Below are 27,051 nucleotides of genomic sequence, written 5' to 3' on the forward strand. Positions count from 1 at the left end.
TAGCTCCGTCCCTCTTGCACTGCTCAGTGATCGACCATTGTGACACAATTGTAATAGCAGACGAGCCGTAGAATTTTGACATAAGCTCCATACAAAATGTGTCAAAATTCTACGGCTCGTAAGCAAATTTAACGATCCGTAGTTTATTGGAATGCGCCGTAAGGCCCCAGGTCTTGCCACATGTCCGTCACATTCCAAAGCAACCTACAACATCACAACTCTTCTGTAGCTAAGAAACATAAAGCTAATCACACAGAATTTAATTCTTGATTAATTTCATTACTTATTTAGTTGTATTATGCTTCTGTGGACGAGTTCTGCGCGTAGTTTAATTTAAGTAATATGAGTGGTCTCCATACTATACATATACCGCACCCTTTTTTTTTTTTCAGGGTGGAAAATCATCCAATGACTTCTCCCGCCTTGGGCGAGGCGAGAGGGAGTGTCAGACTCTTACTGACTAAAAACCACCCTGTTCCTACTCCTGCCCGTCGAGCCGGAGCCCCGGTAAACCCGCTAGGTAGTCCGCAGCTCCGGATTAGGCATCAGCCCTACTGGGCCCCATCTGTGGTGGTCTGATGGCTCTTTGAGGCGCGCGCAGAACGCGACACGCCGCACGCACGGGTCTGGTTCTGGTCGGGCGGCGAGCTACCCTTGCTCGCCGTCCGCAGACCACCTACGGTGGCCGGAGATCGTCGCGCGATCCCTGACGCCCGGAGTGTCTCTCGCGACGGCTGGGGCGTGAAGAGGTTCGTTCTCTCACGCGCCCCGCCTTCTCCTTAGCTAGCATGACTGCTTCGCAGAAGGAGGAGACGGCATCCCAGTCCCCCTCGCTCCGCACCATGGCTTGTATCAGTGCCGGACGCGAAGGGCGCCGTCGCCGACCAATATATCGCACCCTTAGAATGAAAGTGACTTAACTAAAAAATTCTGTTACATTCGATTTTATCATATACTAGCGTTAAAAAATATACACCGTAGATCACTGGTAAATATACAAGGAACTAATCCATAAGAACTTGCAGTTTGTGGATTCGGTCACTTTCATTCTAAGGGTGCGATATTATGTCAGGCATGTGACTACAGCAAAGTAGAATACAATAGGTACATCCGTCAGCACACATACACATCAATATCATTGACGGGCAAACATCCAAACAAACAAACTCATATTTATAATCTCATCTCCTGTTATTTAAGAAATCAAAACTATTAATTATTTCTTATGATATTTTACTGTGCTCTTCGGCACTTACTTTAGAAGGCTCAATTCAACATAATAATATAATAGGTGCACATTATATTTTATGTTGCTTGACAACATACTATATTGAACACAGTAGCAGTTGGCTTGTGGCCATACAATTTGATGTGCTAGAATCTGATTTGTTTTATCTGCATCATACAATGTTGCTTTGGCATTTTTATGCGTGCTTAATACTCAACTTGTTAGTACAGGCGCTGGGTGCGATTTCCGAATAACATGGGGTAATAAGTAAATAATGTAATTTGTGCAACATGCTAAATATCTTTTTCTTCTCCTCTAATAAGACAGTTCCAAGACAGTCATTTATGTCTCTTGGATGCGCTGGACTTCAGTGTACCGGTGTTTTCATGGTTGTATCTACTGTAGATCCTGACTTACAGGAATTGCAGCGGTTTTTGGAGGTTGTGGCGGGCTTTTCCATTTAAAAAATCTTTCCTTGGCTTGGAATAAGAGCCGTTTTGTTACGTAAAGAATGAAAAAAAAACTAGATAAATATTTTAAGACACGATTTATTTAAATTGTTGTGATAAAAATAATTACACAAAAAATACACAATGAACATGACAAAACTGAAAAAATCACAAATAAATCACATACTTAATTTAAGTATAAAAAATGGTCATAAATAGTATTAAAAATACTTAACACAATACTGGTTGAAAACAAAAACAAAATCACAGACATTATGGTGCACTGCAAGGTTTACACAGACAGAGAGAGAGGCAACATAATAAAATTAATGTAGTTCTGGTTCATAAAGAATTAAAAAATATTGGTAAATAACCAGTCAATTGGTAAATAACCAGTCAAAATAATCATAGTAGGTATAAGACATGCTAAAGTTAGCTAAAATCTAAAAAAGTTAGCTAACATTAATAAAATATTCTAAGCTATTCACAGTTAGAAATTTAAATCCCAACATTTTTTTTGTTGCCAGCTTTAAATTATAGGCTGAACTGTTTACTAATATGTACTAAATATATTTTATAATATTATTTTACACTAATTATTTCTCAGAATTCATTTTATACATGTTTTTTTCTATGTATGATGTTAGTGTCGCCGATCTGTCTGAGTAAGTCCCTTTCACAATAAATTAATTCACACAAAATTTAAATGGTAGGAAGTATGAATACAGAAATATTTTGGAATGCATAAATACTAATATCAATACTAGAAGACACCCATTTGTTAATGAATTTACGACCAATATGATTTTATAGCCAATATAATCTAACAGGCAAATAATTTGTTTTTACTAAACTAAATTACCCTAAGTCATGGCTAAGCCACATAGTTTTGTGATCTAAAGTTTTAAAACGACTGTGAAATTATTATTCTATTAAGTGTTTATCTAAACAAAATCTAGTACTAACCTAACATTTTTTGTTCTTATTAATCTGTCATAGGCTACACATTCGTCACTATAAAAAAAGAAACTTCATGATTTAATGTCTCTACTCTCTTGCATTGTTTGAATTATTAGTGACAGATCAAATAATCTTATCCTAAAACATAAAACATTGATTCTCAATTAAATACACACGTCGTTTACCGTCGCATGTATTCCTAAGTACACGAATTAAACACTTTAAGTAATAATTATTAATACAAGAACATTTAAATACGGACCGTTGACATAAATAAACGTCAAACTATCTGTCACTGCCACGTTTGACAGTTGATGCGTGTGTAACACAGATAAAAAATAGCTTAACGTCTATTTACCTCAGCATACCAGTCTCTGATTTCAGTTCGATTTGCCTAAAGAAAAAGGAAAAAATTGCTTTTGTTCTAATACTTAGATGCAATTTAAGTGACTCACAGCACTTGTATAAAAATACTTGACAGGCTTCTATCAAGTGCAGACTGACCATATGTTTGTCAGTCTGTGGTGTTTATAAATATATTTGCTATAGCATTTGAAAGCTGGTGATTTTGCTATAAGGTGTTACTGCCTACCATACAACAAGACGGTCTAACATTTTGTGGGTCCTAGCCGCGTGCTACGAATAGCAGTCGGTTTACACTTTGCAGGCTGTGTCTTGTGGTGGGATGAACAGATGGTCTGAAGGGCTGATTTTCTTCCAGTGAAGAGACTTAGACTGGATCGTCACAGGTTCCTGGAAAAAGGAGAAAGTAATTGTTAATAACAATAATATTACAGATATAATAGTAATACAGAGATTACAGATTAACATAAAAATTTCTAGTTGCTAAAATTATTAATTAAAATATTAGATTAAAGTTGAGTTTATTTACATTTTAAAGGTGTCTCTAGTCTCTACCTATTTGCATACAAAAAAATTAATATACATTAAAATTAATGCATGAATGATACGATATTTTCAGCATTCAATAAAACTAATTTAGAACACAAATAGGTACATGTGCTTTCCACGAATATCTAATTATTCACATAAGTACCTTACCTACCTACTTGGTCACTACAAAGTTATACAAACATCTAGTAAATAAATTACTCACAACCAATAAACACCTTATTAAGTCTGATTCATAATATAAACATTAGGTACGTCCGTCACCTGTGCCACCTAGTTCTCACGACACGACCTGGTCAGTTGGCGACTCATTCTCAGTCACTCAGACGATACCTAGAGCTTGGTATTATATTGCACTACTTTATTGCCGTTATTATAATGATAAAACATGATGAAATACATTAGGATGTTGTAGTTCCCATTGATTATTAGCCACATAGTAAATGGGCCACGTTTTTATACTATAGACGTAGATAACTAGCAATCGTCACCGTGCCTATTCGAAACAAAAATAAAACTTGGATAATTTATTCCCCGAAAAGGCAAGCTGATGTATTATCAACACCTGGCATTGGGGGTGGGTCATAGTTTCCTAATTTTTACCGATCAAGGAAAATGATTCGTTCATTGAAATTTGAACAGCAGTGCTGTATTAAAAAAAGTTTTCGTTTCCTATTCATAGACACCGAAATGTAACATCGTATACAACAATCTAATAATAATTATAATGTGTTTGTACGATTAAACAAAAGCTAGCTCAAATAAACAATACATTCTCAAAACCGTATAATTTAATTAGCAATTTCACAGTATTTTTCGAATTCCCTAACACCACGAAAGTGACCGCAAAATTGGCAACTAAATTGTCAGGTTCCATGGTGTAATGGTTAGCACTCTGGACTTTGAATCCAGCGATCCGAGTTCAAATCTCGGTGGAACCTACGGTCTCTTTTTGTTTAATGTTTTGAATATTCTTTATACTCAAGTCAGCGATAACTGAGTCAGTTTTCTATGTACATTAGTAAATAAATACGAAGCGAATTGTTGTGAAATTGTAATGCGTAGTGAATCCAATGTTTAATGAATTGAACTTGTCCTACTTTGTATTGAAATAATTAAACTAGTATTGTTTACAAATACAAGAATTTCCTGCAATGACTTCATTTATAAATACCTAATGACTTACTTTACTCGATGGATCGATCAATATTTTTATTTTTACTTACAATTTTCAATAGAAACAATAAAATTATTAGAGCCGTTTCCGAGATGCGTAAAATAGACGCATCAACAGCATTACAAAATTATAACTTTCTGTTCTATACATCTTACGGTTACTTCCAAATTTGAAATTACCGTTATTCTTCCTTATCGTGTTGTTCCTTTCTTTTCAAAGCATATAGCAGCGACAGACATAGTTTTTTAAATATCAAGTTTTGGTGGATTTTGCGACCTATAGCGATAGAGAATCGAATGTTCTAGAAAATATTTCTACACTATCATAAAAAATAAGTTGCATTTAGTTTTATCTACCACCTACTTGAATTCGGTGGGAAAATGATGATAGCAATAATAGCTTAAATAAAGAATCATTATCATATAAGCGATTTCATGTTTAATCGATATGATTACGATTAGTATGAAAACCACTTTTTGTTTTAATCGATATTCGTGACTGTTAGATATCGTTAATGGCTTTTTTGTAAGATTTGTTTTTAAATTGCTCATAGATTTGGCATTTAGTCTAGTAGCAGATTTCTGGGTTAAGTTGTCTAGAAATAATACCTTAAACGTTTTAAATTGTTTTCTTTTTAGCTACAGACCTAGGACCTAACCTAAAGACTATTCCTGTCGTTAAGCTACGTTTTCTAAGTAATTTCCTCAGCAATTTTCCTTAATTATGTATAAACGCTCCTCAAAGGTCATAGGTCCTTCGACTACGGAGGGAAACCTCAAAGCTAATTACTTTAATAAGCACTGTAATTTCAAACCTGATTATTTTATACTGGTAGACAGGTACCTATATTGTTTTTCTTTTAAGACTTATATTTTTGTAGATATTAATTAATAATTACCTATTTCAGGCCATGTAGAAGATACGCCAATCAATCAAATAACTTTTATATTATTAATTATCAACCTTTATAAAAATATCCATTTGCAATGAAACTAAAAAAAAAATCTACTAAAATTTTCTCCATTTGAAGTATTCGTCGTCTATCCAAGTCGAACACAATCCGATTTGAATTATATCAGTGTTACCAGCCACTAATTAAGCTCCCATATTTCAGGGTAAATAAAATCGTGTCAGTAGAACTATTTGCGCATGACGGGCACGAGTGCTAGCCGTGCTAGACTAGACGGTCGATATCGATTCGAAGCGTTCTTACTAACACTAAGTACTAAGTTATTAGTTCCACTTCGAAGCATTGAAGCTAAGTAACAAAACATCATAAGTAAGGAAGAAGGTTAGGTAATAAGGTAACATGACATCGACCTAACAAAGATATAAATATAATAGATATGCCATATCATTATGACTGACGATTTGATTGTCGCTTTTTGTTGTTTTAGATCTGTGTCAAAATATTTGCTTGTTTGCGTAATTTTGTCGACGCGTGAATTGAAAATAAGCATAGGTATGAAGGAATCAATATTTACAAACGCACAATAATACGGAAACGGTTGTGTACATAAAATATTCAAATATACACCTAGACCAGTGGTTTTCAACCGGTGGTCCGTGGATCACTAATGGTAAGTAGAAAGCAAATAAATGTCCGCGAAATGAAAAAAATACACTAGACTACCTCCCTGTACAATAAATACCATTAAGCCTTGAATAAAACTTATATTAAAATGGACAACTGAAAGAAGTAACACATTTCAATAATCTAAAAGTCACAATTTTTATGTCTTTATGAAAAAAGTTACAATAACAGTGGTACTTTACTGAACAAGAATTATAAAAGCGGTCCTTGACAAGAAAAAGGTTGGGAACCCCTGACCTAGACCCTGTAGGTACTTAAGCGTTTTCATGTAAATTCATACATACATACATATTGATATGTATGAGTAACCGCGCTTTGTTCAATGTTTACATCACGTTTTTTTATACATATTTAAATAGGAACAAATAGGTTAGCCAAAACTGTTAATTAATGTTAGTCGTTAATTTAATATGAGTTGATGGTTGATGGTGACATAAAGGGTGGCAGACGTCCAATCAATATTTTAGATCATCGTAAAATTACACCTACAGATATAGTAAACGTACATAATATGTTTATTGTTGTGCAGAGAAATTTATTAAAAATAATGTTTACAAGACCCATTCAAAATATTATTAAAAAATATATCGAGCATTCATTAAACAATTTTATCATAAGATATCGTTTATGACATAAAAACATACATAACCTCACGCCTGTCTCCCATGGGGGTAGGCAGAGGCAATGGGATACCAATTACTACGATTCTTACACACCTCTTTCGTTTCATCAACAGTCATCAGTCTTTTCATGCATGCTCGTCGGTTAAAGTTAGTTTTAATTTGGCCCTTTATCGCTATATGTCCGTCTAGGGCGACGACCTCTACCGATGACCCTATTCATATCCGACTTGTATATTTCTTTCGGTTAATCTATCCGGGAAATGGTGCACAGCAGCAGCAAAACAGTATTTAATCTTATATTTATGATCTATCTACAATATTTTTCCGGCTAACACGTAAACTCCAAATGTGATCCCGCAACTTTTTATAAAGGCACGTACTGACAACACTATGTGAAAATTTTCCTTGCATTCTTTATTTAAAATTAAACACGTGTAAAATAGCTGGCCGTTAATAGTACACAAGGATTGAAATAGACGCCGTTGCATTTTCGAACGACCAAATAGGAACGGTTTATTTTCAAACTGCCAATTACTGCCGTGGCGTATTGACGTGTGTCACGTACCGGTAAACTATGGCAACTTTACCGGGCCCTTGGCAACTTTACCATACTATAGGTATTCGGTATAAACTCATTTATCTAAAAATCTACCCACTAGAATTCTGTTTTGTAATAGAAGTATTTTTTAGACATTAAAAGGAAATATTTACTATATTTTGCTTAGACGTAAGACTGCTATTATGCCAGTAATGGCCGTCACAATGTATGCGTGAAAATGAGCTAAAAGTTAGTTGTTCCTAAATTGTGCTTACAGAGCCTTAACTATTTGTCACAGGTGAGTGAAATTTTGATCTTGTATGTATATTATAGTTGGGATTACTGTTGTAATGTCAGCAATTGCTTTTTCTTTAATTTATTGATAAATAATCGCTTCGGTAATGTTGACACAGGTTAGGTAAAGTTGCCACGGCCTGCTTTGTGGCAACTTTACCTACAGTTAGGGTTGGCAATAAATGTTTTTTTCTTGTTTGTGTGTATGTAACCATTTTCGAATACCTAAATTTCACAGCATAATAGTGAATATCCTGGATGATAAGATATAATGTATTTAATAATACCTTTTGTTTTACAGCCAAAATGGCTCCCATGAAACAAAACCGCAGAAAACTCGGAGCTAGACACTATAAAAATTATACGGAAGTGATGTTATAATTAGCTATGGAGATAGTGAAGTCATAAAATTAAAAAGTCAAGGATTAAACATTATTTTGTAGCCTTTTTTACAATTTTAAACATAAATACTTAAAATTTTAGAACTTAATTTAGTTTAAAAGGGAATAATATTTATGTTAGAAATTTGTGCGTTTTTTTACTTTAGGTTTAAGGTTTATTAATTTTTTTTTAAATATACATGTCATAAAAATGTTCCTCCTTTTTTGACAACCCCGAGCGTAACAAATTATTTGTATGTAAATACGATGAAACCCGTGGCAACTTTCCCTAATGACTGTGTAGCCGTTATCTTTATAGATTTCCTCATATTGTTTGCATTATAATACGAAGAGGTCCTAGATGAAGCCCTCTGTACCTCAACAACTCTTTAATATGCAATACACGATGAATACGGCGCGTAGGTAAAGTTGCCAAAAATTTGGTATCTTTACCCATGTTGTTTTTTCTTTAATACGGCTAAAGTAAGCGTTTGTATATAATGACGATTACGGTAAAGTGAGCCAGATAGACTACAATTCTAAATATATAGTTTTGGTTTCTATGCGTCTTATGGTTAAAAATATATTTCGTGTTTTGTTCTAAAATATGGTAAAGTTGCCATGTTTTACGGTACTCATATGAGTTTAGCGCCAATGGTATTATGAGACCATAATGATTATGAGAGAATAGCAAAGGATCCCATATCAAGGAGATAAAATTTATAACCCCCTTTTTGAAGATCAAGGTGGAATTTTATTATAACTTTCGTGAGACATACTAAATTAATTATTATATTATCGGTGTTCTCACGTAACTGTATGACGACGGACGTAAGAGTAGCAGCGCCACAATCGCCGCGTCGTGTGTGGCGGAATGCTACTCATGAATATGAAGCCTCTAGCATGGTTTGAAACTAGTCGAGTACCTTGTTAAACAGTTACGTGAGTAAACCCTTAACATAATTATTAACCAAGGTGGAAAATTATCATGAAGTTGCTGTATCAGACTCTATTAAAACTTCTCTAAATGACCTAACTGCAACCTTTAATTTGCTTATCAAGCCTTTGGATTATTACAAACCAGAACTAAAGCTGGGAGGTTTAATTCAGGAGTGAACGTATTCTGGCTAATGGCGATGATGATGAGACTAAAATAATGACATCAAAACTGATGAAGAATTGTAATATTCATTGATGAAGCCTTTATTTTACGATGCCTTTATTGTATTTGTTCTTTTCCATAGTTCATCGTCCTTTATTTAACCTTCGTATAGCCCTTTAGTTAGGGCATCGATCGATTGGTAAATGTACTCAATTGGCCTGTAAGTCTAATAGCATTGATTACTTATTCGTATTAAGTTATTGTCACTTGTCTGAGTGTGGGTGGTTTTGGGCATAATTTAAGCGGACAGGTTTATAATTATAATAATATCGAATGCTCAATCAATCCAACCGAAATAAAGTTTTAATCTTGGAACCTTCTCGGAATAACATAGGATCGCCGTAATTGAGAGAAAAGTACTAAATCCATTCATAATTTAACAACAATAGAGACATACAGTTCACACCAAATTGTCTACATGTACGTCGTATCGTAAGCGCATTGTGCAATAAAAGAATGCAGGCTAAAAACTGAGGTAAAGGAAGGAGCCATTATAATAATTATTTCTACCACAGGTAGTAACTGACATAATTATAAGAGTAACAGCGCATACGCACCTCACGTCCATAAATAAACCTAGAACAACGAACTCTAGCGACAAAAAATATGGCAGATGGTAATTCTGTACTCGACTCAAGGACAAGAATACATATACGACATTATAGAAGACTTTATAATATGACAGACAAACATTTCTTCTGTAACCTATAGTAATATTTCCTGTAGAGCACTTGATGCAACTTCGAATTTACTTTTATGGGATATTTAGTTCATTTAGATTGATTTAATTAATTTTTCTCTAGAGTCCTCAAACTATTATAAACGAAGCCGTCATCATAGTCATATTCATCATCATCATCGTGAGCTTAAAGACGTCCACTGTCGAACAAAAGCCTCCCCCTTAGTCCTCCAAGTAGAAAGACAAGCCGCCACCTGCATTCACCGGCTCCTCATCCGCATCATCATTAATGAAGCGGTCGCCGTAGTCAAAATCAGGCCAATGAAGAATGAGTCGGTAGATATTCTCAAAACAACAATGCCTTAAGGACATGCCCTGGTGGAGATAATGAAGATCGAAACTCGATATAAACTGAGAGAAGGCAACAAGAAATAATGGAATCAGATTTAAATAAGCAGTTCAGGACAACTATTAAAACTGCGTAAAAGTACTTACGTACAACAATCAAAGAGATAAAGAAATGATAACAAGAAATATGAAACAACCAGTAGCAAGTATAGGGGATAAAGTAATTATCCCAGTTAAGTCATATTAATTGCAGCAATTAGGTAAGCAATAACTGAATTGGCATTAGCTCATTATATTTCTTTATTGCCTGATGATATAAATCTTATGAAAATACTGCAGGCGAAAGTAGACAGGATAGATTTCTAAATATTGGACGTAATTTAGTTGTATTTATTGCCATCCATTGCTGCAATCGATACAACGAGCGTTATTTTTTTGTCTGATTCTGTAACGTTGTTTTTTTTTTGCTGTGAAGCTTAGATCAATCATCAGCTGCTTGTTTTAAATCATCTATAGTAAAAAAAGGTAATAAAAAGTGTATGAATTATGAAACTATTACGACTTTAAAACCTGTTAAATAAATACAAGTACCTACAGCTTCATACCATTGGCAGGACTAGACTAATAAATAAAATTTGAAACGCTGTAATCGTTCCGACCACCTGAAACGTTACTACTCATATCGATATAATTAATAATCTTGGCATTCATTTAAAAGCTGAACTGTTTGATGCTAAGCACATTCTTGGAGTTAATTCGTCAACCGGTGGGAATGTTGCCAATAATAACGAACGAATACGCTTCAAAGTGAAACACAAATTGGGTTTAAAAGATACGCAGACGATCATAAATAAGAATATCTTGATCAGAACGGAAATATCGATCGAAGGAATCAATGTTTGTAATATGGATGATCCACACAATACTAAGGTAGACAAATTATTGGCATTGCAGCAAATAATAACATTCAATAATGGTGAATGATTTACTCGTGGAAGATGGTCTAAAATACAACACACGTCTAAAGAAAATGAGAGACGAATATTACAAGTCCACGTCCTAATCTATGAACGAAATGAGCGAAACAAAGCAACCATTATTTAAAATTAATGCCAGATCTAGATGGTATGTTATGAAGTGTAAATTGTGAGTTAGTTCACATTTTAATAACATTTTCATTCTTATTTATAGCTTTACGCTTCACACCACTTACGATTAACATTATCCAGGCTATAGTGAATTGGTACAGACATCTGCAAGAAAACAGACGCAATTTCAATCTTTGTTGTATGAGTTTTGAATCACCCTTCGAGTGCGTATGAGCAAATAAATAGGGGAACATTATCGATAAGTCTACAATTTCAAGTGTTTAGTTTTAAAACGATTGTCTGAAACAATAATGACTGTAAAGCTGAAGTGATTGCGTTTAAAGAACTGCCACTATCAATAGAAGACGCTAATCAATATTTTCTAGATAAGATTGAAGTGTTTGTTGAAATAACCGCAGAATATGCGGAAAACGACAAAACAAGTCTAAGGTCATCGAATAAAGAGCCACATGTTTTTGTTGCTACAATATTTTTTGTAAACATTCCCGTTAAGTGTTAACTAAAAAGACTGCCGTGTTGCTGTAGTAGATTTATATGTTTATGATATAAGTACCGATTACCGGTCTGTTGATTTTTACAACGTAATAGTAGACCAGACTGTAAGATAAATAGACTTTATATAGCATGTGTTAGAAAACGTATACCGATCATTTACTTTTCACAAGGTTTCTACTTAAGTCAATGTATACCATATCCATTTTAAAATAGCTTTACACAGAACAGAAATACAAGAGGAATATATATTACAAACTTTGCCAGAGCTTGGTTTCCCTCAGTTTAGTATGCGTTGGTAGTTATGACGTCACTTATCGCGTTAGCCGTATCTAGGTCATATTAGACCATATCATTATTCCATGCAACAGACACGCTAGAGGCTTCCATCAGTTTTCATATTTTCTCGAGCTAACGATATTTTATGAAATAACTCATTTTCATATCAACATAATCAGGAATAAAATCTATTATTTTATTATTTTAAATAACATAAACACTGCTAGTTACCCTAACTAAAGTTGGACCTAAAATGCAACCTGGTGGAACCCGGAAAACTATTGCTTCGTAATTAAAACTATATTCAATACTTAATATTTCAACGAACGCATTTGCAGCAATTATACCCATTCGTACAAATACGAAACACCAATATTTTTCCTCGAGGTCAAACGCAGCTTATCACGCTTAATAGGATTCTAAATCACTACTCCGATGCATGATCCACAGCGACGCATACATAAAAACATACAAACAACAATGGACGTTAATACATTTGTACAAAGCTTATATTTTGATTCCAACAAAGGATTATGATAATTCATTTCAATAGACCGTTGAATTCCTAGTATCTTTGTACTGAAACTACCTGGGTGGCATTATTGTCTACATCATACCAAACAATTGTAAACTGTATTTGTTTGTTTGTTATACTTTCACGCGGAAACAGCGGAGCTATTTTCAATGAACTTTATAGTACAAAGAAAAATCATACCTAGACCAATATTGTGAATGCAGCCGTGTGCCAAAATTAGTCATACCATTTATTTCGTTACTATGCACAGAAAGTACGTCACTCATGAGTAATACTGTTTTGACAAAATATCATTATCAAGGCTAAGCTACAAGACACAAAATACGAAAGATCTCAACAAAGATTTCGTTAAGATTGCCTACTATTTTTACGTCATTAGCGAACGGATTGATACCTGATGAAGCCATATTTAACGTGATATAAGCATTGTTATTAATATCAATTTCCTGAGTCGTCAAGAAATGCAAACATGTTTTATTGCACGTTTGCATGATACCAATCCGTCATCTCTTTCTAACAGACGTCATCATTATAGTGATTACTCGGTTGTAAGCGCAGTTTTGAAATAAGTATTTATTTTGCATTTAAATTCTCCGTACTTCCCACCTCCAAATTCGGGACTGGTACAAAAATATAAGTCGTAAACTTTTCCTGTATTTACAGCCTGATAGACGTTCCAGGAAAATCTTATTTATGGTCTGTTGATAAGTGTGAAATTTATTTGCAGTGGATAGGAAAACAACGCCATTTATTAGAGCATATGTGGCAACGAATACACATAATCTCATTAACACACCATTGTTAATAGGTCGTGATAACGCGAGAGAATCACACGCTCACTCGTTTTCAGAACTGTGTACTTTGTTTTATTTTATCATCGTAAACATTACTGTGTGAATCATCCTCGTTCTTTTTCCGAGGATTTTCCAATTCGCGAAGTTTCGTAAGGAAATCGTTAGTTAAATTATCGTTTGGAAAATTGTTATTGGCTGCATCAGGATTAATGTTTTTAAACATGCTCTTTTTAACCTTTGAGTATGTTTCATCTTTAGGTTTCGTTTATGTAGCTTCAGCTACATTTGATTTATTATTCGTTTCTTTTTGTTTACCTTTATTCTAGTAGGGTAAATGACTAATTTTTATTTTAATGTCCGTCTTGTAGATTATATTTAAACATTTGACACGTATTTTTTTATTTTCTTGCGAAATCAAATACTTTTGAAGATATAATGATTTGAAATATCGTATGACTTTTAGGTACGTTTTATATGTAAATATGACGTATTTGCTCCCACTCCTAAACTTTGATTCGTTTTATCTAAGCATTGTTATCTTATATGACAAAATAAAAAAAATAAGTGTCTAAAATATTTTTTCATTAAGTACCTAACTGACGGACTAAATAGATTGTTAATTTTCATACCCCATCATAGTCCCTATTGCGAATAACCGTTGTGAAATATAACGAAAAATCATACATTTATCAGAGTTTTAAACTGACTGCATCACTTCGAATCCAGTTCAGTCTGTTATTATTACATGTTTTTGCCCTACTAAGGTTAAATCACTCGAGGACACGTATGCTGCTTGACAACATACACTTTTTGTTTATTTTAAAGGCACGCTTGCCAGTTTCATTTTAGTAACTCGACTGTGTTGAGGTATTGAGTAACTAGCTGTAACTCATCAAAGGAAAGGGAAGTTTTACTGCCCTACTAAATCTCTAAAGACAATGTTTGCTACTCATTATTCATAACGTGTACAGGGAACTGGTTTCTTTATAGTACTCGGAAACTACGGCCTTGTGTCTATGTTTGTTGCATGAAACAAACAACGGTGCTTGTTTTGATGACACTTCCAAGGGCATTCTGCACTTTAACTTAATGTTGGTAAAATTTAATTTTGATTGTCAAGTTCCAAAGGCTTTATGCCCGTAGCTTGGTCTATCCTGTACCTTGTTAAAGTAAATTAGGTCTTAAGTCCTTACCTTAGCGATTAATTTTCCATCATCTCCAATGAGGAACTCTTCCAGTCCAAAAACGAGAGGTGACGCGGTTCCAAGGTGGAATATCCTAGATGACGTCCCTCTTGTCACTCTGAATTCAATGGTCTTCGCCATCAGCACATCTGTGATCATGTACACAGACTTTTTGCCTTGCAAATCTGGAACAAACAATGGAGATCCCTCGTTAGTCTCATAAAGAGTTTATCTATAATATAAAAAGAAGTCGGGTTTTCCTTCCTGAACGCACGAACCGATTTCCACGGTTTTGCGTTCGTTGGAAAGGTTTCGGGCTCCGTGAGGTTTATAGTAAAGATAACCCTTCCTTGGCAGTCGAGTAAAAATTCAAGAGAAAAGCAGGAAAACAGGAAAAATCATTGGTGGCGAAACGAAGTTCGCCAGGTTTGCTGATTTAGAATAAAACTTGCGAAATATTTTTTCTAAACTTTAACTTCGGTTGGCAAAATCCTATTTCCAAATTCCATTAAGGGTCTTCCAAAGAATATTTTAGAAAACTTTTCCCAATCAATCCGTATTAAAGTTTCACAGAATTTACCGGCCTCCTGATTTCGCATTCAATCAAGACACGTAAACAAAATTAATTCTAATAAAGTACCGATAAACGAAACTACGTTGTTTGTGATTTCCGATATTTTTAAAACGCAAATAAAGATCCAAGATAATAGAATTTTTATCCGATATAAATAAAGGTGTTGATAGTTCGTCACCATGCTGCCGAACTTGAAACGTTTTATTTACTAACCTACGATTGTTTGGTTAGAACTAAACTGCGTAATGATGACCATAATATTATTATTTTATTTACATTATATTAAGTTTGGTTCTTATATATATACTAGCAAACCCAGCGAACTCCGTTTCGCCATCTGCTCTTTTCTCGTTTTTTTTTTTAATTTTGCTTTGCTATAAACATCACGGAACCCGTTACCTTTCCATCGAATGCAAAACCGTGGAAATCGGTCCGTGCGTTCTGGAGTTATAGCGTCAGGAAGGAAAACCCGACTTATTTTTATATATATATATATCTTATACTCAACGTTTGTATTGTATTCCATTACTAGACTATAAAAAATGTGTTTTGTTCGCTATGTTCAATCTCGTATGTGCAATGACTAAGTAGGAGGTCTTTGTTCAACAGTCGACGTTTTCCGGCTGAAGATGACGATGGTGTTCAGTCTCGTTAGTGGTTACATTAGGCTTCCTAGTTGTAGAGTAATATCGGCTTCTATAACATAGCTGGTAAAAATGGGTGGCCTTTTGCAGACTTCTGTGTAAAAGACGCCAAGTATTCTTAGTTATATTCAATCTTGTAGTAAGCATACAGGAAAGCATATACTTTGTCTGTACGTGAATAATGCTTATTTATGCCTATGATCAGCAGTGGACGTCTTTTATGGCTGATATAAAGATGATGATAATGACGAAATAAGCATTAATTCATTTGGAATAGGGTTCAAAATCCTACCTTTGTTATTTTCAACGTCCAAATAGATGTTGTTAACAAGATCCTTGTCCCTGGGGACTCTGGTCCTTGTGAAGTTCACCATGATGACTCTAACTTTGTTCTTGATGGCTTCATCTTGCAATGTGATCTGGAAATAAAAAAGAAATTGTTAGAAGAGTTTCAGACGTGCGGTTGGAGACAATGGCCAAGGTCATTGCGGATATATGGGTATAAAGAACGAGACTATTGCGTCATTGTGTGTCCTAGAATCAGTATGTTTATGTATTATGTATTAATCTTCCACCATGTGTCGCAGCATCTGTATTAAGGCGTTCAATGTTTTAATGTTTGCTTGTTTAGCCTCATTGTAATTAGAGTCTCTACCTATAAACTCTGCTACCCATACAAATTCCGGAGCTGCGGACTACCTAGCGGGTTAACCGGGGCTACGGCTCGAAAATCAAGAGTAGGAACGTGGTTTTTTTAGTCAGTAAAAGTCTGACACTACCTCTCGCCTCGCCCAAGACGGGAGAAGTCAATGGATTTTACCACTTTAAAAAACCCATACAAATATTTGAATACAAAATTCAGTGAATTTACTGGAAAACATTGCCCCAAAATATTACAGAAACAGCTCCCATAAATCACTTGAAACAGATTAATGTAAGTCTACAGTTGCATCATTCTATTATTACCACGATATATACCTAAAGACTAAAGATTATATCTTAGTTACCACATATATTTATTTATTTATCTATGTAATCGTGTTCTAGCATCGCTTACCCAGGTGTGAATACCATTTCTCGTCAATCTGTCTGTCTGCAGAGGGCGTTGACCTATACAACTGTAGTATAACAGTTTTTATAACTATGTATATTCTAGTGGGAGTGGGATCGACGCACTAATGTACAATTCCTTGGTTTTTTTTTTCATAGATGTTATAAGTTTTTAAACTGACATGGTCACTAACACTATCATTAGAACTTGAGACGGGATATTTACCATGTTATTTATGAGTTTACGATATTTCGGCACTGTTGCAAGCGCCATGATCACGGATGAACTCTAAGAGAGCGAAAGAAGTTTGCAATGATATGAAAAGTCTTTGCAGTGAGTTTTTTAAAGTTGCTAATTAAGGGTTTTATGGCTCAAGATTTTGGGTGACTAAAAGCTAAATCCGAAACTTTAATGACAAAAACTGGAATTGAGGAAGATTTTAAAAGAATTCTGGTAAGAGTATTTTTGGAAGTGTGAATACTTTAGTAATCAAATGTCTTCCTCGTTTCTGGAACTTTCTTTTTAATCACGTTTCTGACTTCTGAGTATTCGTTGCAGTAACAAAATGAAAGAAACGATAACAAAATCACAGACGATTTAGTATTAAGATGTGTATCGGTTGAAATGCAAACAAGATATTGATAAGATTAATATAGTAGTTTCATATGAAAGCCACGTGATATACCTAAATATATACTGATATAAGTATATATATAGCAACTGAACTTATATTGATTACTGGAAATGATAAAACATATTTGTGGCGGAAACCATAGCACATGAGTATACCAATAAAACTCAGGTAGTAACTATAACTGCAAAGGTTACAAAAGGACATTCATTTATCTTTTCATTCGAGGATATTTTTAATTACTTCCACTTTTGAGAGGCCAAAAAAGTATTGCAGTCCTCAATGCGATCTACAGAATTTAATAAAATTCTTGTTATAGTAATGGGAGCTTAGTAGAACGTGTAAAGGCTTGTGTTAAGTCTTTAGTGAAGTTTTATACCTATTTACCATTTATAATATGATAATAAAGTTGGCGGTTTTAAAAAGGCAGAAAAGTGCAATCTTATCAATATAATAGCGAAACCATCAACCCACGCTATAACACAGCTGGTTCACATTCATGATAACGACAACATTGAAGTTCAAATCGATGGAACGGGTGCATTACAGCGAAAAGCGATACGCGCGAATTACAGCGAAATCTTTTTAAGTTTATTTTTTGATCAAGGTGCCAATCCACGTAGAAATTAGCTAGGTGATTTTCCACCTGAGATGTGTTATACTACGTTGCTGTGGGTGCGTTTGGATTCCACCAATCATATTCATTAGTACACATAGCTTAGCAATGGATGTCTTACTTAGTTACTATCGATTCATTGCATACACATAGCTACATAGCTTAGTATCACAGCTTGGCTTTTACATCTTTGTTGCAAAGCTACATAGCACATCTCTGGGTAAAAAGCATCCTAAGATGAAACATATCCTGTGGAAACTTCTTGCTAATGAATGAGCGAAATCCCAGCTAACACATGTAGGTAAGCTTTTTGTATGTTTCATGATAGTTTCGAGGAAATGGAACAGGAAAGAAAAAGTTTATTTGAATGCTGATTTGTAGCAGCTGGCACCTTATATTCAAATTATTTATTGTTTATAGGTATTAGAGAGCACAATAAAATTAACTACTAAATAATCTGCACCTAATTAGGTTTCTAGTATAGAAAGAGAGCTGAATCTACTGAGTAACCGCACGTACGCACTCAAGAATGCGTTCAAAACCGTTTCGCAATAATCGTAAACATTCAACGTTCGGGAAAATTTATTATCCAGAACATATTTTCTGGACTGCAAAAGAATATACGGAAAAGCCAGATTACTTAAAGAAGTTGGAAAACTGTTTGTAAAACAAAAAATACTCTGAGGTGATTTTCTGGAAATGATGGGTTATAACGAACAGCTGTTTACTGGAAACAGAATCAACTGCTTTAGCTTCCGCGAATACAAATAAATAACACTTTTCATACGTTTATTCATGGAATAAATACAACGATGCCATTGACATCGCTACATTAATATTTGCTTACATTTAACTTCACAACGCTTTTTTTAAGGGTGGAACATCATCCACAATACTTGTAGCTACACTACGCGCAAATACTTGTATCTAGTATTTTTGTATTGATAAACTAAAAACGTTTATTTTAAATCAAATTACTTATCATAAAACAGTGTTATCAAGTACCTACCTATGCATATTTATTATTACGAATCCAACGCAATCATAGCAGTTCTAATTGAGTTTTCATTTGGCACAACTCAAAGTCACGTTTAGAGATGTAGCTGTTGTGGCCGACGAGAATATTCGTGTTTTTATTTCAATCTAATAAAAAAAACATAATAACTAATTTGGGTTTATTTTTGTGTTCTGCAAAATTTCCATTAATTTATTTAATAGTAGTTTTAGTGAGATTAACGGACAAACATCAAAACAATGAAACTTTCACGGGTTGCGACTTGCAAATGCAATAAAAATTGGTCTCCGCATTGCAGTGTTACGCTTTCCTTTGGTCTTTTTAAAACCCAAAGCATCGTATATTTGTCTATGTCGTATCGTTAGAGTAGAGACTGTTTATCAATTTTCAGAAATGATAGCACCATTTTACTCACATCGATTATGCAGGAAAATGGCGCTATAATTTCGCAATGCCCTCTTAGGTTAATGTTTTTTTTTTTAGTTGCAGGTAAAACTTTGTATGTCTCTAGGTCTTTCAGGTGCTCTGGGCATGTTTCGAAAATTGAAATAGTTATTGTCACTCCAAAAAATTCGCTGTTTGGTATCGTCTTTTTATTGTCTGGTCTCTTCGCGACATAATCCGTTGTTTCCATCTACCGAAACGAGTAGGAAATGAGCTGACAAATTGGACAATTCACGGGAGCGTTAAATTCAATACTTCGAGGAGGTATTACATTTCATGCTTGTGTACACTTCCCTATGGAATTAACTGAAATATTCAGTACTTAATGCTTTGAATGTGCTAGAAAATCAAGGTCTGTGTCTCTCTCTGTCTAAATGACGTAGCATAAGAACTATGCCTTACTTTACAAGGAAATAATATAACTTCCAATCTTTTTCTCACTCTATTGAGTGAGAATGATAGTTATGAGTGATAGCAAGAGGATGGAGGCTCAGAAAAGTACTACTTGATGAAGTCAGGTTTAATCTCACTTTTGTAGTTAGTTGTTTTTTTTTTTAAATACATTACTCATCTTGGCCAAAGTAAAAAACTAAACCGGCCATATGGAAACATTTTTGAAGTTTTTATAATCAATATAAAAACATCAACTTAAAATAATCTAATTAGGAATTTATTGAAAACTTATATAATTAAGCTGTTTAAAAGGTTATTGTATTAAAATAATCTTAAGTAGGGTCTTTATAAATGCATTGATAGTCTGATATAACGGGATTATAATATTAAAACAATTATCTTATTATTAAACCTGTCACAAAACTTATAGTAGTTATCAGGAAGCCTTGATAGTGATCTTAGACTTCATAGCTATTATGATAGGGTACATTTTAAGTTGATTGATAAAAGTAATTCCCCAAATTGTTTACATCACTCACTTAAAAGAAGTATGTACATGGAAATAGGTATGTACTTGGTTAATTTGAAGTAACACTTGAGTCTTCGAAATGGCTGTTGTAAAACAATAACTTACTGTCTCAAGTATCCAGTCTAAGTTTATAAACAGATATAGCAATAGCAAATCAATTAAATACTTAGTTACTTATATTTCTAAGTTAAAAACTAGTTCAAGTGTGTTATTAATTAACCTGTTTTTCTAATGTTTCTTGCATTTATTTATATGATTGCGGTCAGTAGGTTGCTAGTCCTATAATGCAATATTAAACTCAGATGTAAAGTGAGTTTTTTATTATGTGACTCTACCTAGATATTAACCCGGAGCAGTGGACTTCTCAAAAAGCAGGAGTAGGAACAGAGTGGTGTTTAGTCAGTGAAGAGTCTGACAGTCCCTCTTGCATCACCCAAGGGGGAGAAGTCAGAGAAAAAGAGAATTTATGCTTTCATTGTCACTTGCTAAAGGTAATTATGAGTCCAGAACATGTTTTTATTGATGTTTAGCAGAACACTAATTTATAAGAGTTGCTGTACCTTGTTAATCCTATTTATAAAGAAGCCAGACTACCTAAATACCAGCTGATTGGCTACATTTGTAAGCACAGTACATTTTCTTAATTTATTAGAGAAAAGTGAAGTAAAATATGTAAAGTAAATAACTATTGAGGCTAAATGCTTATCAACTGATACAAGGACTTACTAAAATAAATATACTAGACTAATTTGAACCAAAAACCCCTTCATCATTGAGTTTCACTACCTACTTTATTAATTGTAATTAGGTATATTTTTAGTACCTAAATACTATATTCAAGAAAAAACCTTGAATAACTATAGTATTATGATCTTTATAGGTGGTGTTTCTTAAAGATTTTTCCTCTAACATAACTAAACTTAGAAGCATGTTGTAAGAGCTATTTAGGTATAATAGGTATTGACTTAATGTCCTATGTGTGACTTTTGGTCCTATAATAGGTATTAGGTACTTATAAAAGTTGAAAATAGCTACAAACACCAGAGGTATTATAAGTGTAGAGTTACATAATAATAATATTTAACAGAAACATTCTAACTCAATTAGTTACTTCAAGAAATTTAATGCTAATACTGTTAAGTGACAAGAATATACTAGAGAAAAATCTCAATCCCTCTGTTACACCTGATTATAATACTATACATAATAATTAGTGTTAATGCAGTGTCCTTTTTTACAATTATGCCAGTACATAGTGACCTTAGCTATAAACCTAATGGATAATGCATGGCAGGCATTAGGCAAACAAATGCTGCATTATTCAAGACTGCTAATGATAGTAGGTAATGGTTGCATGTTGCATGCTCACTTGGGGATCATTTTCTACTATGGAGGTTGTATAGCTCTACCATAGATAGCATAAACAATAGCTCTTTTAAAGGAAAAAAAAATATTGTGTGTATAAAATAAGTTTTTTTAATAGGTGGTGTTATTGTTTCAGTTCTATGTTATTTTTACGTTTTTATATCATTGAGTGTAGTTAAGGTTTTATTTAATTTTCGTTTGGATTACTGATTTTAATATTTCAAATCAAGTTACAGCCCTGCCCCATTTAAAAGCTTGGAAAAAAAACACGTTGACGAGGTAATACCTTGGTAGAGATTACGTAGTACAAAAGTAAAGAAAGTTCTTTTTTTAAATTAATAATACTGACCTTTACGCTTTCATGGGGAAACTTGAAATCACGTTCTTGAAAGTCACCTTCTTCAAGCCATTGCACATGTTCCGATGTTGATTTCTCCTTATTTATGTTCTTCACCAGTTCGCCGAGTGGCGTGAACATTTTACCGTTAGTCTCCTTCTCATTCGGAACGAACAGGGATGTAACTTTATACAAATCCGCTTCAGTAATATGAGGAATACACACCAACTGACTGCTGCCGATTTCGATCTCAATTTCGTCTCTGATAAACGGCCAAGCATCCTCTAACTTGAGAGACTTTAAATTTTCCAAGCTAACATCTTTACGGATTTCATGGGAATACAGTGATTTGACTACTACTTTCAGTTTTTTCGGCATTTTGATTTATTATTTTCAACGTAATTTTCTCACACAACACAAGTACTGTCGCAGCAACTGTCAACGAAAGACTGGCAACCTTTTTCTCTTTTCACAATGAATTTATGCTAGCGGTACAGAAAGAGATAGATAGCATGATCGATACGAGCGGATCGAATGAGCGTGAATGAAATAGCGATACAAGTAATACCATGCGCTAGTTTAAATATTCCCCGAATCATATTTTTTTCTGCCGCTTATATTTTATTTTGATAATTTAATTTCCTAGGTGATTGGTTCCTTGATGCTCTTAATAACTTATATCGACCACAAATCACAATATTCATACATTAAGTATAGAAACAGAACACATTATTGGAAGCTCCCTGGACCTGAACCTGTGTATCCTTTAACTGCAATCAGCCAATGCGGGATGCATCTAAATATTCGGTCACTTAACTGTGGTCATCAAGTCACCTGCAAACCAAACGTGAGGTGTAACATGGCATGGTAAAGACCTAATGGCAAAAGTATCTTACAATGGGCCCCCTATCTTCAAGCCTTGGATGAAAACTAAACTAATCATACGACAAATCCGTAGTTTTAAACTTGTAAATTAAGGTAAATCATTCGCTTTAATATGTATTTTTATAGTAAACAAAATATTTCCATTCCGAGTTATAATTAAATTACCAAGAACCTTGGTTACGAGGAAAACACGGCATCTCTCGATACGTCACGCTGTTGTCACGCGTAGCTCACGCAACCACAGCGTTGTGTCGGTGTCTTCAAACATGCAGGATGCATGCGGAGTTACGCTGCTGACTCAGCCTAGTCATAGTTTTCTCACGACTAAACCGCGCCAATTTTTTGCATGGTCCGTCTGACGCAAAATGACGAAATATTAATTTAGCCAACGACATCAGCATCACGCTACCTACTTCCACTTTCACAACATATTTTAACGATATAGCGTGATAGTAATAAAAATAATATTTTCTATTTAGATCAGTTGCTAGTTGTTACTTTGCTAGATATTTAGTACTAGACACTAGCGAATTAAGAGCGCAGAGTTAGTAGGTATTTTTATGGTGCAAATCGTGTTGCTCTTTTATACCGCTATTTTAAAAAAACTAGACTGGGTCTTGAATGTGGGATAAATATAAATATTCGGGAATCCAGAACGGTATGAAATTCTACTCAGTTTAAAGGGACATACTTATACCTAGTTGACGGGACCCAAAAAAAAAAGTTTCTTACCTACCAGAGCTGGACTGCGAACTGCCAACTACCACTTTAATATAGCAGCAGTTTTGTGTAAACTCTACCACAATAAATTACTTAAATTAGTAGGCAAAGGCTTTTCATTAGAGCCTAACGCCATACTTCAAGCAACATTTCAAATTGTAAGCTACTACTTGTTGAACATTTTTGAAAATCCAAAATACTCAATTACACTTTGCCCAATCCGGGAATAGAACTACTCGCTTGGAAGCATGGCAGCGGATGAAAGCGAAAGGGGGTCAACAAAATCGTGGCAAACCACAGCCACCGACTGGTCCGAAGAAGGACACGTGCGACAAGGATGGCTTCATAAAGGTAGAAAGGAGAAAAAAGAAGCCACCTTGTAGGAATCAGTGCGGTACCGCACAAACTGGACCCAACATCCTGCTGCGTCCTGCAGTACCAACGACGCAGCTGTACGTGTCCCGTCTACATCACACCACGACGGTGGAGCAGATCGTGGAGTATGTCCGGTCCAAGACCAACTGGACCTTGAGGGTGGAGAAGTTGGAGTCGCGCCACAACACGAACTTCAAGTCGTTCATGGTGCGAGTTCCAACTCATCACTTCGAGACCTTCCTCAAGGAAGAGTTTTGGCCGAAGGGTGTCGTCTATCGGAGATTCCGAGGAAGGCTACGCGACACCACGCAGCGTAACACGACGCCGACGCTTCGTGTGCATTAGTTTTTAAGTTATTTTTATATAAAATATGTATTAGTATATAATTCAATTGTATGTAATATCTATGTATAGTATTTTTCTATGGGCCTTTGATGCCTGAAGTAAATAAATAAATAAATAAAATAAAAATAAAAGAGGACTTTTCAGTAAATTGACATAGACATTCTGTAGTTTTATTTAATAGTTCAAGTTAAAATTCACTGTATGTGATTCCCTGTAACTGAAGGATCACAAGACCATGTAAATTATTACCAGTATTCTTTGTAAGTCCAAATAAACAAAATAAAATAAAACAGTACAATAGGTAGTTAGTAAAATTACTTATACATATGAATGAGATAAGTAAAATAAAACAAAGAGACATTAATTACAAATTATAATACTCATAAGCCTAAAATTAAAACAATTTATTAAAATGATTATCATTAATTATAATAAGGCAGGTTTTACAATAATATTTTTGAATGATACAATGATAGAGAGCATGTGAATATAACTTTATTAAATAAAAAAATATGAAATGGAATGTCAACACCTGGCTATTTATGACACCACAAAAATAAAATAATATTTTATTATAATAATTTGAATTACATTTATAAAAAATATCAATAAATAAAATTGTCACATTGGTAAGCAAAATAAGACCTTGTGCAAGTGAAATTCAACCTTACAGTTGAAAAATTACATAGTGATTAATTAAATATCCAAAGATAGCATGTTTGAAAATCTTACACCTATTTAACATTAATATTACAATTACTTACAAAATTAAGTGTCCAATTTCATACATATTTTTGCAAGTACTTATACAATCTTTAAGAAGTGCTAAAATAAATTACACAAGAGCATTAATTCTGAAGCTAAGCCTCTTTCTAACACAAACTCCTTGCTGTCAGTTTGACAGCTCAAAAGGCAGTGCATCAAGTCTTTGAAATTTATATAAAACCTCTTTTGCATTAGAAATGAAAGTAGTCCAGTAGACATCCATACCTTATTTACATTGAACAATATACTTTCCACTCATCACTCATCAGTGCCTCCCACGAGACTACTTATATGACTAATGCATTAGTTTTATATTAATTTAATGGTAATCAAGGCTGAAAGTCATATTTAATTTTAAATGCATGGGGATACAATTTGATAAGGCAAAGTATGGTTGAGATTCTAGATAGAAAGTTATCACTTACAATATCTGGACCGATTTCACCATATACAAGTTAATATTCCAAATTTTTAAGATGTTAATATTGATGGTGATAAAGGTCCTACGACTTTCAGCCTAAACATGGGTAAAGGAGTTTCCCTAACTTTCAATGTTGCCACAAAAGCATTTGCAGTGTTTCCAGCTCTGAATATTAGTGTGGCCGTATCCATCAAACACTTAAATAACTTTACTTCTTGCCAATATTAGGTGTTGTGGATTGGAAAACTGATGATGCTGACATTAAGTTCTCAATGTACTGTCCCAAGACTTGGTTCTCTGAGCGTAGCTTCAAATTTTCTTCTTTCACCGAATCCACCCTCTGTGACAGATCTGAAAAAGAAAATATATTTGTAAGTTATGTACATGTAAGTTATGTCCGATTGTGCAGGTGATACAAACAAAACTATTGCTAAAACCTTGTCAAAACTAAGCAGCTCTGGACTTGTAATCTCCCAACCATCATTGTAGTGATTCCATTTATATAGAGCACAGTCTACATTCCGTTTCTACATGCAAAGAACAAAAGTTTAATATCTATGTAGTTATAGCTTCAAATAAAAACTGTACTAGGTATTAATACATGAATAGAACAACAAATGATTCAAACAATGTAAATAGCATGTGTCATAAGTTAAACCAATTAAATTACGAGATGATGATTAATAAATCTTACCATCTAACGTATTCTGCAATTCCAAGACTTGTGATATAAGGCGTGCCTTTTCTTCCTGCTCATCAATTCCGGAATCTGGCTCGAAACTAGGCGGCCCATTGAGGCCAGGGCTTGAGGAACCACCAGTGTACGAACTCGGCAATGAGTCCATTGAACGACCGTGATCTAAATGATTGTTTTCTATTTCATCGTTGATTATCACTTGTGGGTCGTCGTCTGCTAAAGGTATATTATCATCGTTACACTTCTGCATGGTTGATCGTTAATATTTGATTAGCCGGCTGTTTTAAATTAACAAACTCTTAGAAAATAGGGCGAATATCGATCGATTTTTCGTTTTGTTTGAAGTGACGTTTTATTGTTTTGACATGACATTGGTGGTGGATTTATGAGGTGCCTCACATATACAAAATGGTATAAAAGGATTTCTAATTTTATAACATATAAAAAATATAATGAAGGCAAGTTTAAATTACAAATAAAAAAATATTGATTTGATCTGGAACAAAG

General features: G+C 34.2%; 2 protein-coding genes and 1 non-coding gene across 4 annotated transcripts; 1 reads left to right on the forward strand and 2 right to left on the reverse strand.

Annotated features, from left to right (window-relative positions):
• Window positions 1-1,760: 1,760 nt before the first annotated feature.
• On the reverse strand, window positions 1,761-22,799 carry LOC118277831 (uncharacterized). Of its 2 annotated transcripts, XM_035596788.2 has the most exons (5): window positions 22,349-22,799; window positions 16,248-16,374; window positions 14,747-14,922; window positions 11,558-11,597; window positions 1,761-3,390 (listed from the first exon to the last, which is right to left on the reverse strand). In XM_035596788.2, the coding sequence occupies exons 1-5, from the start codon at window positions 22,712-22,714 to the stop codon at window positions 3,368-3,370; spliced, it is 732 nt and encodes a 243-aa protein (XP_035452681.2). In that variant the 5' UTR covers window positions 22,715-22,799; the 3' UTR covers window positions 1,761-3,367. The 2 variants fall into 2 exon arrangements, with proteins under 2 accessions (XP_035452681.2, XP_035452680.1); XM_035596787.2 differs by lacking the exon at window positions 11,558-11,597 and having other exon boundaries at window positions 22,349-22,797.
• On the forward strand, window positions 4,419-4,490 carry Trnaq-uug (transfer RNA glutamine (anticodon UUG)). The gene has a single exon. It is a non-coding gene; the product is annotated as a tRNA-Gln (tRNA).
• Window positions 22,800-25,021: 2,222 nt separating the features above from the next.
• LOC118277832 (short coiled-coil protein B) lies at window positions 25,022-26,908 on the reverse strand. The gene is made up of 2 exons (XM_035596789.2): window positions 26,542-26,908; window positions 25,022-26,198 (listed from the first exon to the last, which is right to left on the reverse strand). Exons 1-2 carry the CDS (start codon window positions 26,792-26,794, stop codon window positions 26,056-26,058), a joined length of 396 nt encoding a protein of 131 aa, XP_035452682.1. The 5' UTR covers window positions 26,795-26,908; the 3' UTR covers window positions 25,022-26,055.
• Between the last annotated feature and the right edge of the window lie 143 nt (window positions 26,909-27,051).

Source organism: Spodoptera frugiperda, chromosome 18 (assembly GCF_023101765.2).
Source record: "Spodoptera frugiperda isolate SF20-4 chromosome 18, AGI-APGP_CSIRO_Sfru_2.0, whole genome shotgun sequence".
Taxonomy (NCBI): domain Eukaryota; kingdom Metazoa; phylum Arthropoda; class Insecta; order Lepidoptera; family Noctuidae; genus Spodoptera; species Spodoptera frugiperda.

Bases quoted from the DNA above. Each gene is read 5' to 3' on its own strand.
- LOC118277832 (XM_035596789.2), bottom strand. From the start codon at position 26,794: ATGCAGAAGTGTAACGATGATAATATACCTTTAGCAGACGACGACCCA. The intron at 26,199-26,541 runs GTAAGATTTATT...TTTCTTTTTCAG, and splicing joins ATTGCAGAATACGTTAGATG to ATCTGTCACAGAGGGTGGAT.
- LOC118277831 (XM_035596787.2), bottom strand. From the start codon at position 22,714: ATGCCGAAAAAACTGAAAGTAGTAGTCAAATCACTGTATTCCCATGAA. The intron at 14,923-16,247 runs GTAGGATTTTGA...TGTTTGTTCCAG, and splicing joins GGACGTTGAAAATAACAAAG to ATTTGCAAGGCAAAAAGTCT. The intron at 3,391-14,746 runs GTAAGGACTTAA...TCCTTTTTCCAG, and splicing joins ATGGAAAATTAATCGCTAAG to GAACCTGTGACGATCCAGTC.